At 48.4% G+C, this 13,937-nt stretch overlaps 1 protein-coding gene across 1 annotated transcript; it reads right to left on the reverse strand.

Annotated features, from left to right (window-relative positions):
* Positions 1-574: 574 nt before the first annotated feature.
* Positions 575-11,342, reverse strand: LOC104576103 (ribose-phosphate pyrophosphokinase 1). Its single transcript, XM_088538505.1, has 7 exons — positions 11,084-11,342; positions 8,222-8,405; positions 7,778-7,876; positions 6,355-6,479; positions 4,567-4,740; positions 3,689-3,848; positions 575-1,532 (listed from the first exon to the last, which is right to left on the reverse strand). Exons 1-7 carry the CDS (start codon positions 11,203-11,205, stop codon positions 1,440-1,442), a joined length of 957 nt encoding a protein of 318 aa, XP_088394631.1. The 5' UTR covers positions 11,206-11,342; the 3' UTR covers positions 575-1,439.
* Positions 11,343-13,937: the final 2,595 nt, after the last annotated feature.

The following is a 13,937-nucleotide window of genomic DNA, read 5'->3' on the forward strand; positions in this document are numbered from 1 at the left end:
CATAAAACAGCTTGGTCTATAACCCCTGTAAGAGTTCATGAGAGACTTAACAGTTTACCTTAAGATTGTCTGGTACAGGTATCATGCGTTCAAGTTTTGGATGATATTTATTTCATATCCAGGAGCCTCAGCCAGCTCTAGTTTTGGTATTTCTCTTCCAGGCACTTTGCTGCCTGTCAGGTTGGAGTTAGATCTACGCTTTCCCAGTACTATGTGCCACAAGCCTGCTCAACCCATTGCCACAAGCTCTTATTTGCTGCACCAGATTCACTGCAGAGGCTTCCTCAGGCTGTGCAGTCCTGCAGCCTCTCATCCTCCAGCAGTTTTCAAGTTGTTATTGGAATGAGCAACACGTTCAAGGCAGGGCAGGACAAGCAATGAGGCTGTGTCTGTAGCTTACAGGACAACAGGATTGCAGACAGCCTTCAGAAGCAGACAGAGGTGCTGCACATTGGGTCACCCCACACCAACCTAGTGAGCAGGCACTTGCTAGATGCAACAACTGTGCTATGAAGGCCAGAGGCTTCGTTTACTAATGTACTGGTTAAAGAAAAGGATCAGGGTACTTTTGCACAGCAAATCAAGGTGCAGCTACAGTACATGACAGCAGACCTCTAGTCTCTAGCAAGGCTAACAGTAACTGCAAAGATGAGGCGTTTGTTTTAGCTTATGCTGGGAACTAGAGGCCTCTATGTACAAGCCAGGAAGAAGAGTGCTTGTCCAGGATGCACCTTTCATCACTAAGGAAACACAGCAAAGCGGTACTGAACATGCTACACGCTCTCACCTTAATATTGCTGTGTAGCATGTTGAAGGGCATAGCACTTCTTCAAAGAATCAGATTAACTCAAGTTTGCGAGCTACGCTGCCCTCCTTTCATGGGAAGAGGCTGTAGCAGAGCCACTTCCCATCCTGAGGGGTCCCCTAGGGCTAAGCTTGGCCGAGGTGCAGGGCTCCCCGTCCCTCTCGGAGGGCTTCTGCCAGGCCTGCAGTGGTAAGACAGTCAGCAGTCTCTCGGGCTCTTGCTGTAGATCCAGACCAGCGTGTCCTAGGGCGCTCTACTTCCCAAGCAATTCGGGGTGCACATGCCAGGTCACCTAACCCTGCCCACAAACCCCTTCCCTCCCTCTACCCCCCTCCAAAAATAGTCGTGGCAATTGGCCATGGGTCAGTCCTGCTCTCCACAGATCTGCACGGTTGAGTCAAGGCTACTGACGAGCCCCAGGGCACGGGGCTGCTGGTGGGGTTGGAGTGTTACAGAGATGAGCCTCCCGCCAACCTCCCCGTGCTGGGATCGGAGTCAGTGAGCCTGACTTACGCAGGAGCAGCTGTGGAGAACTGCACTGGAACAAGCAGAGTCTTCTACTGAACTTTATAACAAGCTGAACAACTTTTGGTTTTAAAAAAAAAGCCATACAAGCAGCAGCTGGCATCTGTTGTTATAAAGGGACATGACTGAATAGGTAGGAGACAGATTCCCCATTATGAGTCCTCCTGATGGCCTCTGCGAGGATCATTGAGATGTCAATCACCTGGAGGGGGGAAAAAAAGATATATCAGCATGACCAAGACAAAGCATCAACCCTGGAAAAACAGCTGGCAAGCGGCAGAAGGACTTCCAGGAGCAAACGCTGCACCCTAAATTTGTAAGATGCTAAATGCAGAAAAGAGTTCTGGGTCAGAAAGATCATTCCACACCCTTCTGCAGATACTTAGTTCTGTGCATAGCACTGCAAGAAATATTTCCCTGCTGATCTTTGTAAGGATCACAATCTGCTCTCATCCTGCTTTCCTGACACTCCCTAACGACTGTACATTCTTCATTAAAACTACTTTGTTTGCTCTGTCTGGGTTATGCAGAAGTCAAGAAGTCTGTGTCAAGATCAGGTTGCTTCCCTTAATTCACAGGACTTCACTCACTGCTACCAGCATTGAGATTAAGTTATTGTGCTAGTTTTCAGTTTTTGTGCTGGCTCCACCTGGTGGTATAATCCAGTTGACCAAAAGAAAACATAAAGTCCCAATAAAACTCTAGCTTTGAATCCCAGCAGCTGAAGCATTTATATTTAATGTAGTCTCAGGAAAAAAAAAAGCCCTGCGTGTTCACTCCTTGTGAATTAAGTGAAACTGATGTTTAACCTTTCTTCCTTCTGTGTAGTTTACCTCCTCAGAAAGAAAAACCTTAAGGAAGGCAAAAAACACAACACTGGACTCTTATGACAAATCCTTTAGCTCTGCATTTCCCAACACAGAACATGAGATGTTAGTGTAAGAGTGAGGTATAACTGAGAGCCTAAAAAACTTTCACTGCACTCCCTGGCTACAACTATTTATGTCCTAGTTACCATTTTACCTTTTTGCCTGTGTTAAGGGCAGGGTGGAGTGTGCAGATGGTACAAGCAGACATTTACATGTGCTGAGTTACAGGAGCATCATCCAGAAGCTGCAAAATGCAATCCCGTAACCTTTTGTAATCAGCTCATTTTTACCTCCAAAAGCAGCTGAAAACCCACCCTGGCTTCAACGAGCTGAGCTTCCTCTTCTGCAGGCCCTGTTACCCTTAACAGTACCTGAAGCTTCTCAACAAGCTACTAGGCCTGCACTCCCAGGCAAAGCTACTATTTCCACATCTGTTAACAAGAACTAGGCAGAACTTCAAGATTTCTCAAGTTCTGCAGGCATTTTTTTCTTCTGGGAAAATTAGCCTCAGCACAGGGAACAAAATGCCTGCCCAATTTCCCTAAATGGAAAGCCACCATAAAGAATGAGGGTCAAAAGGCCAGTTTTTAGCTTTGATTTAGAGAGCAGAGCTTTTTTTAAAGTGCTGGCAAGTATCCAAACACTGCATTACGGAGCTGTGTCACCTGCTTAGTCAAGCCAGCAAGACACACATGTGAAAAGGAACTATGCTCCCCTTCCAGGTCATTTTCATGGTATTATGATCAGACATTAAACCTTTGCTTTTCCCAAACCAGGGCTGCTTTATTTCACAAAAGGTCTTCAGAAGGGACATGTGGATAAAGAAATCCAGTTAAAGGGTTAGGGACAGCTTGGGAGAAAGAACAAGTCATCCCAGTGTTTCAAGGAGTTATATCCTTTCAAATAATATTTCTTGGCATCTGCTGTTACAAGATCCAGTAGCATCTCCCATCTTCCAAGAGGAAAAGGAATGGCAAGAGCCAGATTTCTAGAACAGAAAGTAGAAATCCTTCCAGATAGCTTTTTTGGCCTTTGGGTTTTGCAGGAAGACGATCTACTGTGGCCATAGCACACCCAGGTGATAGTTCCACACTGGCTTGAGAAGTTCCTACCCATTTCTGCTTCAGTGCTACACATCAGCATGTCACCCTCCAAAGGGGACTGACAGGGCTGCTTGCTTACAGCACAGCCCCATTAGATCAGTGATTTGATTTAGCTTATGACAAGCCCTGCAAAAAAAAAAAAAAAAAAAAAAAAGACTAAATGCACTGTTTGAGATGATCTTGGTTAAGAGCTCCATTTTATCAGTAAAACTGTTATCCCCTGCAACAGGAATAAGGGAACTTCTTGTCAGCCCTGCTGCTGAATCCAGTATCAGTGACATTATGTCCAGTAATTCCATAGTAAGCACTGGACAGCGTTATAGATTCTCAGCAACAGGGAGACAGATAAGCCCTGGGAGTTGAGAGTAGGGAAAAGAGATGCTCACCTGGATTTTAGGGCAATGTTTCATCTTGTCCTCCTGGGGTATTGTGTTTGTGACAACAACTGCTTCAAAGCAGGCATTGTTGATTCGGGAAATTGCTGGCCCAGAAAAGATCCCATGAGTTAAGATAGCATAAACTTTGGTGGCTCCAGCTGACACTAGCCTGGGAGGGAGGAGAAGCGAGACAGGCAAGAAACTCTTAGTAAGTATTTAAGTGACATGGGCATGGGGTAAGGGATAGACAGGAAAAGAGAAGATATCACATGTTTAGGGTACAGACTACCTTTGATGATCTCTGATTTCAGAGAAGGAAACAGTATCATAAAATCCAAGCTACACACTCCAAGAGCACTGTTCTCACTCCTTGGGCATTTGGACTAGATCATACAAATCCACTTCCAGTGCTTTTGCCAACTTAAGGCAACAGGTATTTGATGCACAAAGACATATATGCTGCCTTCTCTAGGGTAGAAGGCTGCCTTGAAAAGCTTATTTCTCAAAGAAACTCAGATCCACGACCTTATGTTTTGTTGGACCAGACCACATTTAACACTACCTGGGCTAAGTCAGTGACAGACCAGTAGAAAGCATCTGAAGGACAGTTGAGTCTCACTATTACCTATCACTAAATGAACAATCAAGCATCACTAAGGCCACCCATCAAATACATAATATCCAATACACATACTTTCAACAAACTCTTCAAAGGAGAAAAAACGTGTTCTAGTTATTTCTACCAGAAAGAAGTCTAACTAGGCCTGTTTTGTGAGGTGTGAAATAGAAAAATCAAGAAACTGTAGGTTACTTTGAAAATTCACATGCAAATAATCAATTTAGTACATAATGTTTGGTCTAATTCAGGAAAGGGTCAATGTACTCACTTGTCTGCTGCATGACAGATGGTACCACACGTGTCTGCCATATCATCTACCAGAATGGCCACTCTGTCCTTGACGTCACCCACCAGCACCATGCGGTCCACCTCGTTGGCCTTCTTGCGCTCCTTGTGAATGAGGGCAAAGTCTACGTTCAACCGATCTGCAATGGAGGTCACTCTGAAGAGAGAACAGTTTCCAAACCACACTTAACTCCAGAGCGACTTCAGCTGAAGAACAACCTCTTCCAAAACCATAAGCACAGACTGGAGCAAGAGAAGCTGTCACCGCTCCTGTTAACCGCTCCCAAGCAATTCACAGAAGACTTTGCCACCTTTGTGTAATTTCCTTTCAAGCAATTAACATGAAATCTCCGATCCACTCTCTTGATGACAGCTCCTAGATTAGAAAGTCTTTCATCCTGACTGGTGCAAATTAATTTGCATTTAAAGCTCAAAACAAACCTTACCTAGCAAGCTCAGCAAACCTCAAGCGACCAGAATGCTTGGGAAGTTGTCAACTTTGTAAAGAGACACAGAAAATGTTTAAACTACACCGTGCCATGGAGGAGTTAGTCTGGCAGTACGAATGGTACAGCCACCCTGGACTTCCCCGATTCTTCGTTGTTAAAAACAGACTACCAAGAGGAACAAAATCAAATGAAAAGGAGCAATGAACTGTATATTTCTAAATCCAAAACAACGATACAGTTCTTCCCCACCATGCAGCTGCTTACTGGAAATGCCATTTCACTATTACCCCATGGAACATTCTAGGACTTTCCCTTTTTTCTGCCATTCAGCTATGAGTGGAACCAATACAGTTCTACAGTTCTGCAGCACAGGTCACCTGTGGTTCTGCACAGGCACATTGTCTGGATCACATAAGGCAATGTGCTGGCTCTGACTTCAAGCGTATTTCCTCATCTCATCACTACTTTTAGATTTTGAACTCCTATGTGAAAGACGAGTGGTTTCCAGGAGAAAGTGCCAGCTGGAAATTTGTTCATTATAGCCATAATAAGCTGCAGACTAAGAAAAGAACTGCAAGAAGATGCAGCACGCACCAACATTTTTATGCGAGGCTCTTGCACTACAAAATACATCTGTTTCTCTTAGCTTATCATTTGTAGCCATTACAGAGCCCTCAAGAGCAAGCCTAGATCTGCCTTGTGAGCACCCGGAAGCTCTTTGAATTGTTCACAAGCTGATGTGTTTATCTGCAGAAAGACAGGAGCGTATTTGCTGTGTCAGACAAGATAGAAAGGTGCTTACATATGTTGCTGCTAAGAAAGGAACTATCTAACTTCCTTGCTCACAGAGAAGAGTAAGTAGCAGTGGGCTTAAGTCACAGCACAACATTTCAAGTAGGAGTAGTAAAGCAAAAAGAAAGCCTTGCTAGCCCGTTTAATATAACAAAGAGCTTGGATAAAAATGATCATGAACCAGCAAGGCTAACCTTGTTTTTGCAAAGGTTACAAACCATGATACCCTTCCTCATCAACCCAATAATTCTGCTTCTCCCAAAATAGCTTTAGTGCAAAGGATGTGGAGACTGCTCCATTCTACCTACGCAGTTGTGAATCCAGGAGCCATTTAAGCTCCAGAAATATTCTATACATTCCCTAGAAAGAATATCTGACAATTCTCATCTATCTGCCATTAGCTGTTTTGCAGAAGGCAGGCTGGCAGAGCAGGAATACGCATCTTGATAGCGGCATCACAACTGCATTTACACTGTGTTAACAACCGGAGCAGATGAGGACCCATCTCTGCCTGTTGCCTCACAACTTACCTCTTAGCTCCACCAGCATCAGGTGAAACAATGGTACAGTTCTTCCACTCAGGAATATTCTCCTTGATCCACTTCAGGACAGCAGGCTCAGCATACAAGTTATCAACAGGGATATCAAAAAAGCCCTGCAAGGAGACAGACATTAGGAGATCAACATAGCTGAAGGTCACATTCCAAGAAACTGAAAGAAACCTTCCAGACAGACATGAAGCCACTGCCTTCCTAAACCATTCTCAGTTTTCCTTGTTTATTTCCCCTCCTTAGAACAGCAGTAATCTTTGGGGTACACAGAATTGCAATATAAAAAAATCTGAGCATTGTAACCTAAGTAACACGTTTTATATCTGACACTTTCAACATGAAACTAGCTCTGTCCTAACAGGTGCAGAAAATATCTATTGCGCTTGGTTCCTGAGCAGCTAACTGCTTGTTTACAGAGTCAGTCTGATCCCTAATGCTCATTACCTACACTGTTTGCACCTACAGGAAGCTGGAAACCTATGAAAAAAGCTTCAGCAATATTTGCTTTTAAACTAATGCAGCAGCTGGTTCCAGCTTTACTCTGACACAGCAGGCTCCTGCAGGTAAACCTCAAAGGTCACTAAAAGCCAGAATTTAACCCTGGACAGGGAGTAAGGAACAGGAGGGGTGGTACACAGGAGTTGTTGGAAAAACCCAGTCATGCCTTACATTCAGGGTGTAGGGGCAACACTGATCTCCCCTAGCATTATTCCTTCTGGGCTCATGTAACCCAGCATGTACAAGCAGCTGGCTGAAACCAGCCAGATGCTGGAGAAGATCTGCACAAAACCAATTATTCAACTGAAATTTCACCCGTGTTGCTGCTAAAAAGCTAGATCCTATGGCACACACAACTTCAAAAGCATTTTAAGGAAGACGAGTACCCCTTGGGCTCTTCTCTATTTCATGAGCTTCCTGCAAGTCTTCCCTGCTGTGCCTCCAGAGATTTTCCATCTGAGACAGTACTTCTGGACAAATTATACTGGAACAAATTATACTGAAGGAGGAATGGCTGCATTTTCAACTTGTAAAATGACAGCGAGTCCATCTACTTCACTCAGACATAGATATGCAACTACCCTAGATAAATTTTTATAGTAATACAACAGATATCCCCACCTCTGCCACCCCTCCTGGTTGCACTGAGTTGTTTTCCTGGTCTGAGAGCTCACTCAAGGTGCAGCTAGACAAGATTAGCAGTTTAACAGCTTGCTGCCCCTATCATTTAGGGATGAAACCACTATCCATCCCCCAATCCTTTGCTGATGACCCTATAAGTCCCTTCTAGTCCTGCGCTCCCAAGTCCTGACTGCTGCAGGTCCTTGGCAAACCTGTCAGGCAGTGAACGGGCTCAGAGGTGAGCAGGTAAATAAATACTCACTTTCCTGATTTTGGCTCCTACCTGAATCTGAGAGGCATGCAGGTCCATGGTGATGATGTGATCTGCACCTGCCACAGACAGCATGTTTGCCACCAGCTTGGCAGAGATTGGGGCTCGACTCTAGAACAAAAGAAAAAAAAGAAAAAAGAGTATTCGAGACAAGTTCAACTCCCTCATCAAGATGCCAGCCTTCTGCTTCCAGGCAATGATTCACAGGGAGTTACTAAAAGGGGTACTCATTAACATTGCATCTTTTCATCAATGCTGATTAGTTTGGTCCATTTTCAAGAACAACTGGATTTTTATGAAAAGATGATTTTATAGTCCAATGCCCCTAGGTTTAAAAAGTTAACATAAGTCCTATCATCTCTTCTTCTACATATTCAACATCATCTAAATGCCAGCCAGCAGCCAGCACTTTTGGGACACGCATTCCTCTCCCCAGAAGCCTTCTCAAAGCCTCACCTTGTCCTTCTTGTCCTGGCGAGCGTAGGGGAAGCAGGGGATGACGGCTGTGACCCTGCTGGCTGAGGCGATCTTACAGGCGTTGATCATGATGAGGAGCTCCATGAGATTGTCGTTGATCTCGCCACAGCCGCTCTGCACGATGTAGACATCCTCCCCACGCACGCTCTCACCTATCTCCACACTGGGAAGATATGGGGGAAATTAATTTGAATTTGGATACAACTCTTTAAAACCTGACCATTACAGAGAGCAAGCGGGGCCACGGCTCGGGGGACTGCAGCCCTGAGGGGCTGTGGGTGACAACGGAGCCGCAGGTGCTGAGCAGAGCCTATTTGCTCATAACTATTTTATGGTGCTCCTTGAGCTCACTTAATGGTCTGGTCAGTCAGGCTAAAAGCACTCAGCCTGCACTTCCATCTCAGCACAACCCGAGCGCGTCCACACCCCACGAGAGCCCTTGTTTGCCTCAAACCAGAGATTTATGCCCATCTAAGTTAAAAGTACAAGAGGAACGTGGAGCTTCTAGAGAGGGTCCAGCATAGGGTGACAATGATGATGAAGGGACTGGAGCATCTATCGTATGAGGACAGACTAAGTGAGCTGGGCCTGGTTGGTCTGGAGAAGAGAAGGCTGAGAGGATCTGATCAACATGTACAAATAGCTGAGGGGAGAATGCAGGGAGGATGGGGACAAACTCTTCTCAGTGCTGGCCAGTGATGGGACAAGGGCTAATGGGTACAAATTGAACCCCAGGCAGTTCCACCTCCATGTGAGGAAGAACTTCTTTGCTGTGAGGCTGCCAGAGCCCTGGCACAGGCTGCCCAGAGAGGCTGTGGAGGCTCCTTCTGTGGAGATCTTCAACCTGCCTGGATGCCACCCTGTGCTCTGGGTGTCCCTGCTGGAGCAGGAGGTTGGACTAGGTGATCTCTAGAGGTCCCTTCCATAAAGGAAGCAGGCACGATGGCCAGTCAGCAGAGAAAGCTGAGCCAAACTTCTAACAGAAGCTACATGCAGCAGATTATTAGATTTAGAACCATAACAGCTATTCAGTGGCTTGGACAGAGAGGCCCTCGAGCATTTCACTTTGGAAAGGCTTTGGGGGTTAATTTCCTCCTGGATGTAATGCACACTAATCCCTGCTGATGAAGAGGCTGAATACAAGCCAAAGGTCCTGTTTGCCAGCGGCAAACGGCCAGAAAGCTTCGGAGCTTGTGCCGAGGCACCTGCACCCAAAGCAGCGCTGCGGAGCGAGCGGCGGGCGCCGCGCCGGGTTCCACACAGACGGGCGCTGCAAAAGGCCTCTTGTGGGAACAAATTAACTGCTCCTGCTTCCAACGCTTCGAGCTCGAGGAGCATGCCAGATTTCGAAATAACCAGAAGCCAGAGCACGATGTTCCCCCACAGATTCTTTCCTCTTGCCCTGGAGATGTCCATCCATCCCACTGACTGCTGCCAGGTCACTGAGTCATCTCCGAGCAAGGGGACACATCACCCGAATGGCCCCATTTTTACAGAGTCCTAGGGTGGATTTTTGATATTAAGAGTTCATTCTCTCATCCCACTTCCCTTCAACATGTTTGTGATGACCTCTACACATTTACAGTCTTTCTGCTCAAGCTGCACCAGCAAGCTGCTGATTCAGTCTTTTGGCTATCTTATACCCGGACTTAACAGCACAAACCAATCCCTTGAGCAGAACTGCAACCAACATAAGGACTTTTCACCATGAAAGAGTCAGGCTTAACATATGTCAGCGTGCAGTGGTCACCAACTGGACCTACTAACAGCCAGGGCACTCTCTGGTATTTGCTACACAAGATATGTGCCAGCTTTAAGCACTGACTTTGATCAATCTTGCTTTTTCAGGCAGGTATTGGCTGTCAGCTTATCGGGGTACACAGGAGGCAACAGATCTTAAAGAGCTGCACTATCTGGTGACATTAAGACCCTGACAAACCAATTCAACAGGTAAAAGTAATTGACAAATAGCAATGAGAACAGTGCAATGGCAGCAACTAAGTCGTGAACAGTCTTTTGACTGGTTTCCTTCACATGTTTTTGAAGTAACTCTAGGGTTTTCAATTTCAATGTATTCCCATGCAATGGAAGCATCTGGGGTGTTCTAGCTCCTGTTTCTAGCCTAGATTTTAATGAAAATAAATCTGTTTCCAGAAGAGCACCATCATTTGAGGTCACACATGGCTGCTTGGCCGTGCCCTGGGCGATCTTCCCTGCACCACGTTAGGAAGCGCTTGAAAACCCAGTGCAATGGGAAGGCGGCGGCCACGCTCCGGGCACGCGGGAGGCCTCAGGCCACGGAGCTCGGCGTGGAAGGGAAGGCAGGGACGTGGCGAGGGCCACGGAGCCCCCACGGGGGCTGCACCCCAGCCTCGCACCCAAGCGATGCGCGCCGGGCCCGGCTGGGGCTTCTGCTCACGCAGCCGTGGCAGCCGCTTCCCTCCGGGATCCCGTTGAACCAGTGTGGATTTTTCCCCCTCAAACGCAGCATAAACACGGAGAGCCCGTGGGCCGCCGCCGGAGGGGGCCATATGGCACGGGCGGCGCCGCGGGGCCGCGCCGCTAGAGGGAGGGGAGCGGCAGGAGGGCCCCGCACATGGCGGCCGCTCCCCGGGGGCTCCCCCGGCGCAACCGCCGCCGCCGCCTCCCGGGGCTCCTCGCGCCGCGGCGGGGAGGGAGGCCCCGCTCCCGCGGCGAGCTCTTCCCCCCCCCCGCACTACAACTCCCAGCAGCCCCCGCGCGGTGCTGGCGTGGCGAGCAGCGAGGCCGCGCCGCGCTGCCCGCTGGGAGTTGTAGTGCGCGGCTCCGCCCCCCCCCCCCCCCGCCCCCGCGCTGCCTCACCACGTCTCCTGGTTGCTGAACTTCTTGGTCACCACCTTGCCCAGCTCCAGGCCGAGGCGGTCGGCGATCTTCTGCGACAGGTCCTGGTGCGAGCTGCCGCTGAAGATCTTGATGTTAGGCATGACGGCGAGGGCGGCAGCGGAGGCTTTGTCCTCCTCCTCCCGCCTCACACCGCGGCCGCCTTGAGAGTCGGGATCCAGCCGCCTCCGCAGGAAGGTGACACTCGGGCGCCTGGGGCGAGGGCAGAGCGCAGGACACGCCGGCTCACGCCTACACCGCCATCTTACCCCTTCCCGCCAGCCGCGCGGCCCTTTTATAGACTCCCCGCCCCCACGGCCATCCCCGGCCGCGCTCCCCATTGGCTCCGAGGGGCCTAGGGGGCGTGGCTCAGACAGACTAGCCAATGGCGTGAAGGGTCCTCCCGTTGCCCCGCCCTCAACAGCCCCTGGTGGGAGGGGACAGGGACGTGACACCCGCCGCTCAGGGGGCGCCGCTTACCCGCTGCAGGGGGCGGGACGAGACGCAGCATCAGCGTGGCGATTGGCCATCGCCTGGACGGCGGGTCGCTATTGGCTAGAGCGGCCGCAGCCGGAGCTGCCCCACGTGGCCGCGGGGGGGAGGTGGGGGTGCTTGAGCGCCCCCCCACCCCACGGCGGCCATGATGGCTGCCCTGCTCGCGGGGCTCGAGGCGGCGAGCGGGGCCCTGCGCAGAAAATGGCCCCTGATGCCCGGGGGAACCCCCGGGAGCTTCCCCCCGTGTGCTGGTGTCACCTCACCGGGCTGCTGTACCCCTGTGTAATGCTGTACCCACATCACCTCGCTTGCGTAGTGCTGTGCCATTTGTCATGCTGTAGCCCTGTGTAGCACTGTGCCCGCGTCACCTCGCCAGACCATCTGTTACGCTGTACCCTTGTGTAACACTGTGTCCCCGTCACCTCGCCAGGGCGTTATGTTACGCTGTACCCCCGTATAACACCGCCCGCATCACCTTGCCAAGCTGTTCTGTAATGCTGTACCCCTGTGTAACGCTGCCTGTGTCACCTCGCAAGACCTTTCTGTTACACTGTACCAGCGTCACCTCCAGGCTGTTGTACCCCTGTGTAATGCTGTACTGGTGTCACCTTGCCATGTCAATGTAACACAGTAGTGGCATCACCTTGCTGGGTGGTTGTGCCCGTATAACACTCTACCACCAACACCTCGCCAGGCCGCAGTGCCCCACTCTAATGCTGTACCAGTGTCACCTCACTGGGCTATTGTACCCCTGTGCAACACTGTACCAGCAACACCTTGCCGTGCCAATGTGTTTATTTTCCTTGTGCAAATACCTGTTGGCCGCATCTGGCGGTTAGAACAGTTACAGTCGTGGTGCATCTTCTGCACTGCAAATACTTTTTTTCTTTTTTCCTTTTTTTTTTTTTTCCCTGTCTTTTGGATCAATGTCAAAAATCTACCTTGGGCATTATTTTAACAGGCTGTTTAATGTGATTTCTAAAGGTTTTGTTTGTGTGTATAATCAGATATTTTTGCACCTAATTCGGTAATTTCCTGTGAGCTTTCGGTCCGTATGTGATTAAATTCTGTATATTAATTTAGCCTTTGCTAAAATAAACATTGCGGTTAAAGGCTTTTAATTATACAAAGTAAACAAAGCCACAAAGAGCTTCCTCACAAGGTGCATGCGATCCTGTAATTTGTACAAGTTTTTTTTAGCTGTTAGATAGCAAAATTTAGCAACTTATTGGGCATTGACGAGTCTTTACTTTGAGGTTGTGGGATTTTAGCAGCAGAAATGGTCCGTCGGATTCATTCGGGATTCGCACATTCTCCTTCTCTTTTATTGCAAATATTTGGGCCCCAAAGGCTGCTGTTCCTGTCCCAAAGGGCTAATAAACTGCTTACAGATACAGGGTTACCCTTTGGGGAGGTTTCATTAAACTCGGGATCCTTGCGGATTAGAAGAGATTCAAATTCCCATACTTGGAATTGAGACGGAAATGGAATATAGTATCATATAGTGGTAATTCCCGACACTTGGGTATTAGCACAGTGCCTTGTAAAATGCTCTGACATACAGTGAATCCAAAGACTGGGAAAACACGGATGTATCCCTATATTTCTGTTTCCTTTCTACATATGGCTCATTTCAATAATACAGGGAAAACGCCTCTTGCTGGGTGGCTTCCCGAAGGGAAGGGATTTGTGGGCAACGTTTTTCAAGCGATAGTTTGTGTTAATTTGCAAATTGCAAATGTGGATGTCTTGGATCTTTGACTGTTTGCTCTCTTTATGTTTTTCACCGATTAAAGCTATATACACTAAAAATAACCTCATGGCTTTTCCTGCCTCCAAAACACAGGCTTGCAGCAGCTTGCTGAGAGCAGTCGGAAGAATTTGGGGAGAAATGTCTCATTGCAGGTCCCGGAAAGGTTGGTTTCTGTCTCTGAACCATTTGCAGCCTCAGTGCTTGTCACCGTCTTCGCAGGGTCACGCTTCGGGTGTAGGGACAAAAGTCCGTGGACCCGGATGATTTATTGCTGTCGTTAGAGAGCCTCTTACGGTGGGATAAGCACAGGTTTTATTGAGGAAAAAGCCTTTAATCAACTTGCAACATGGGCTCGGTTAAACATGTCCCTAAAGCTTCCCCATCGCCTTCCCCAGCAATTTGGTCACTATTGACAACCCGTATTTCCATTTACCGTGTCACTGGGGACAAGGAGAATCACCTTTGGCCGGGGAGATGTTTATCTGGGCTCCTCCAACCATCCATCTGTCATGCGGGTTGTCTGTCCAAGGATGCTCAGGAGAGCGAATGCGGGTTAACTAAAGGGTTAATATTAAGCTGGATCCAAAC

The sequence above is a fragment of the Tinamus guttatus genome, unplaced genomic scaffold, assembly GCF_059628265.1.
Source record: "Tinamus guttatus ecotype Peru unplaced genomic scaffold, ASM5962826v1 Tinamus_guttatus_pri_ptg001087l, whole genome shotgun sequence".
NCBI classification, from domain to species: Eukaryota; Metazoa; Chordata; class Aves; order Tinamiformes; family Tinamidae; genus Tinamus; species Tinamus guttatus.

What these genes read in the sequence shown, in the direction of transcription:
- LOC104576103 (XM_088538505.1), bottom strand. Translation starts at nt 11,205, where the DNA reads ATGCCTAACATCAAGATCTTCAGCGGCAGCTCGCACCAGGACCTGTCG. An exon ending in TGCATGCCTCTCAGATTCAG is followed by an intron (nt 6,480 to 7,777) that starts GTAGGAGCCAAA and finishes GTCTCCTTGCAG; the next exon opens with GGCTTTTTTGATATCCCTGT. An exon ending in AACATTGCCCTAAAATCCAG is followed by an intron (nt 1,533 to 3,688) that starts GTGAGCATCTCT and finishes TCCCCCCTCCAG; the next exon opens with GTGATTGACATCTCAATGAT.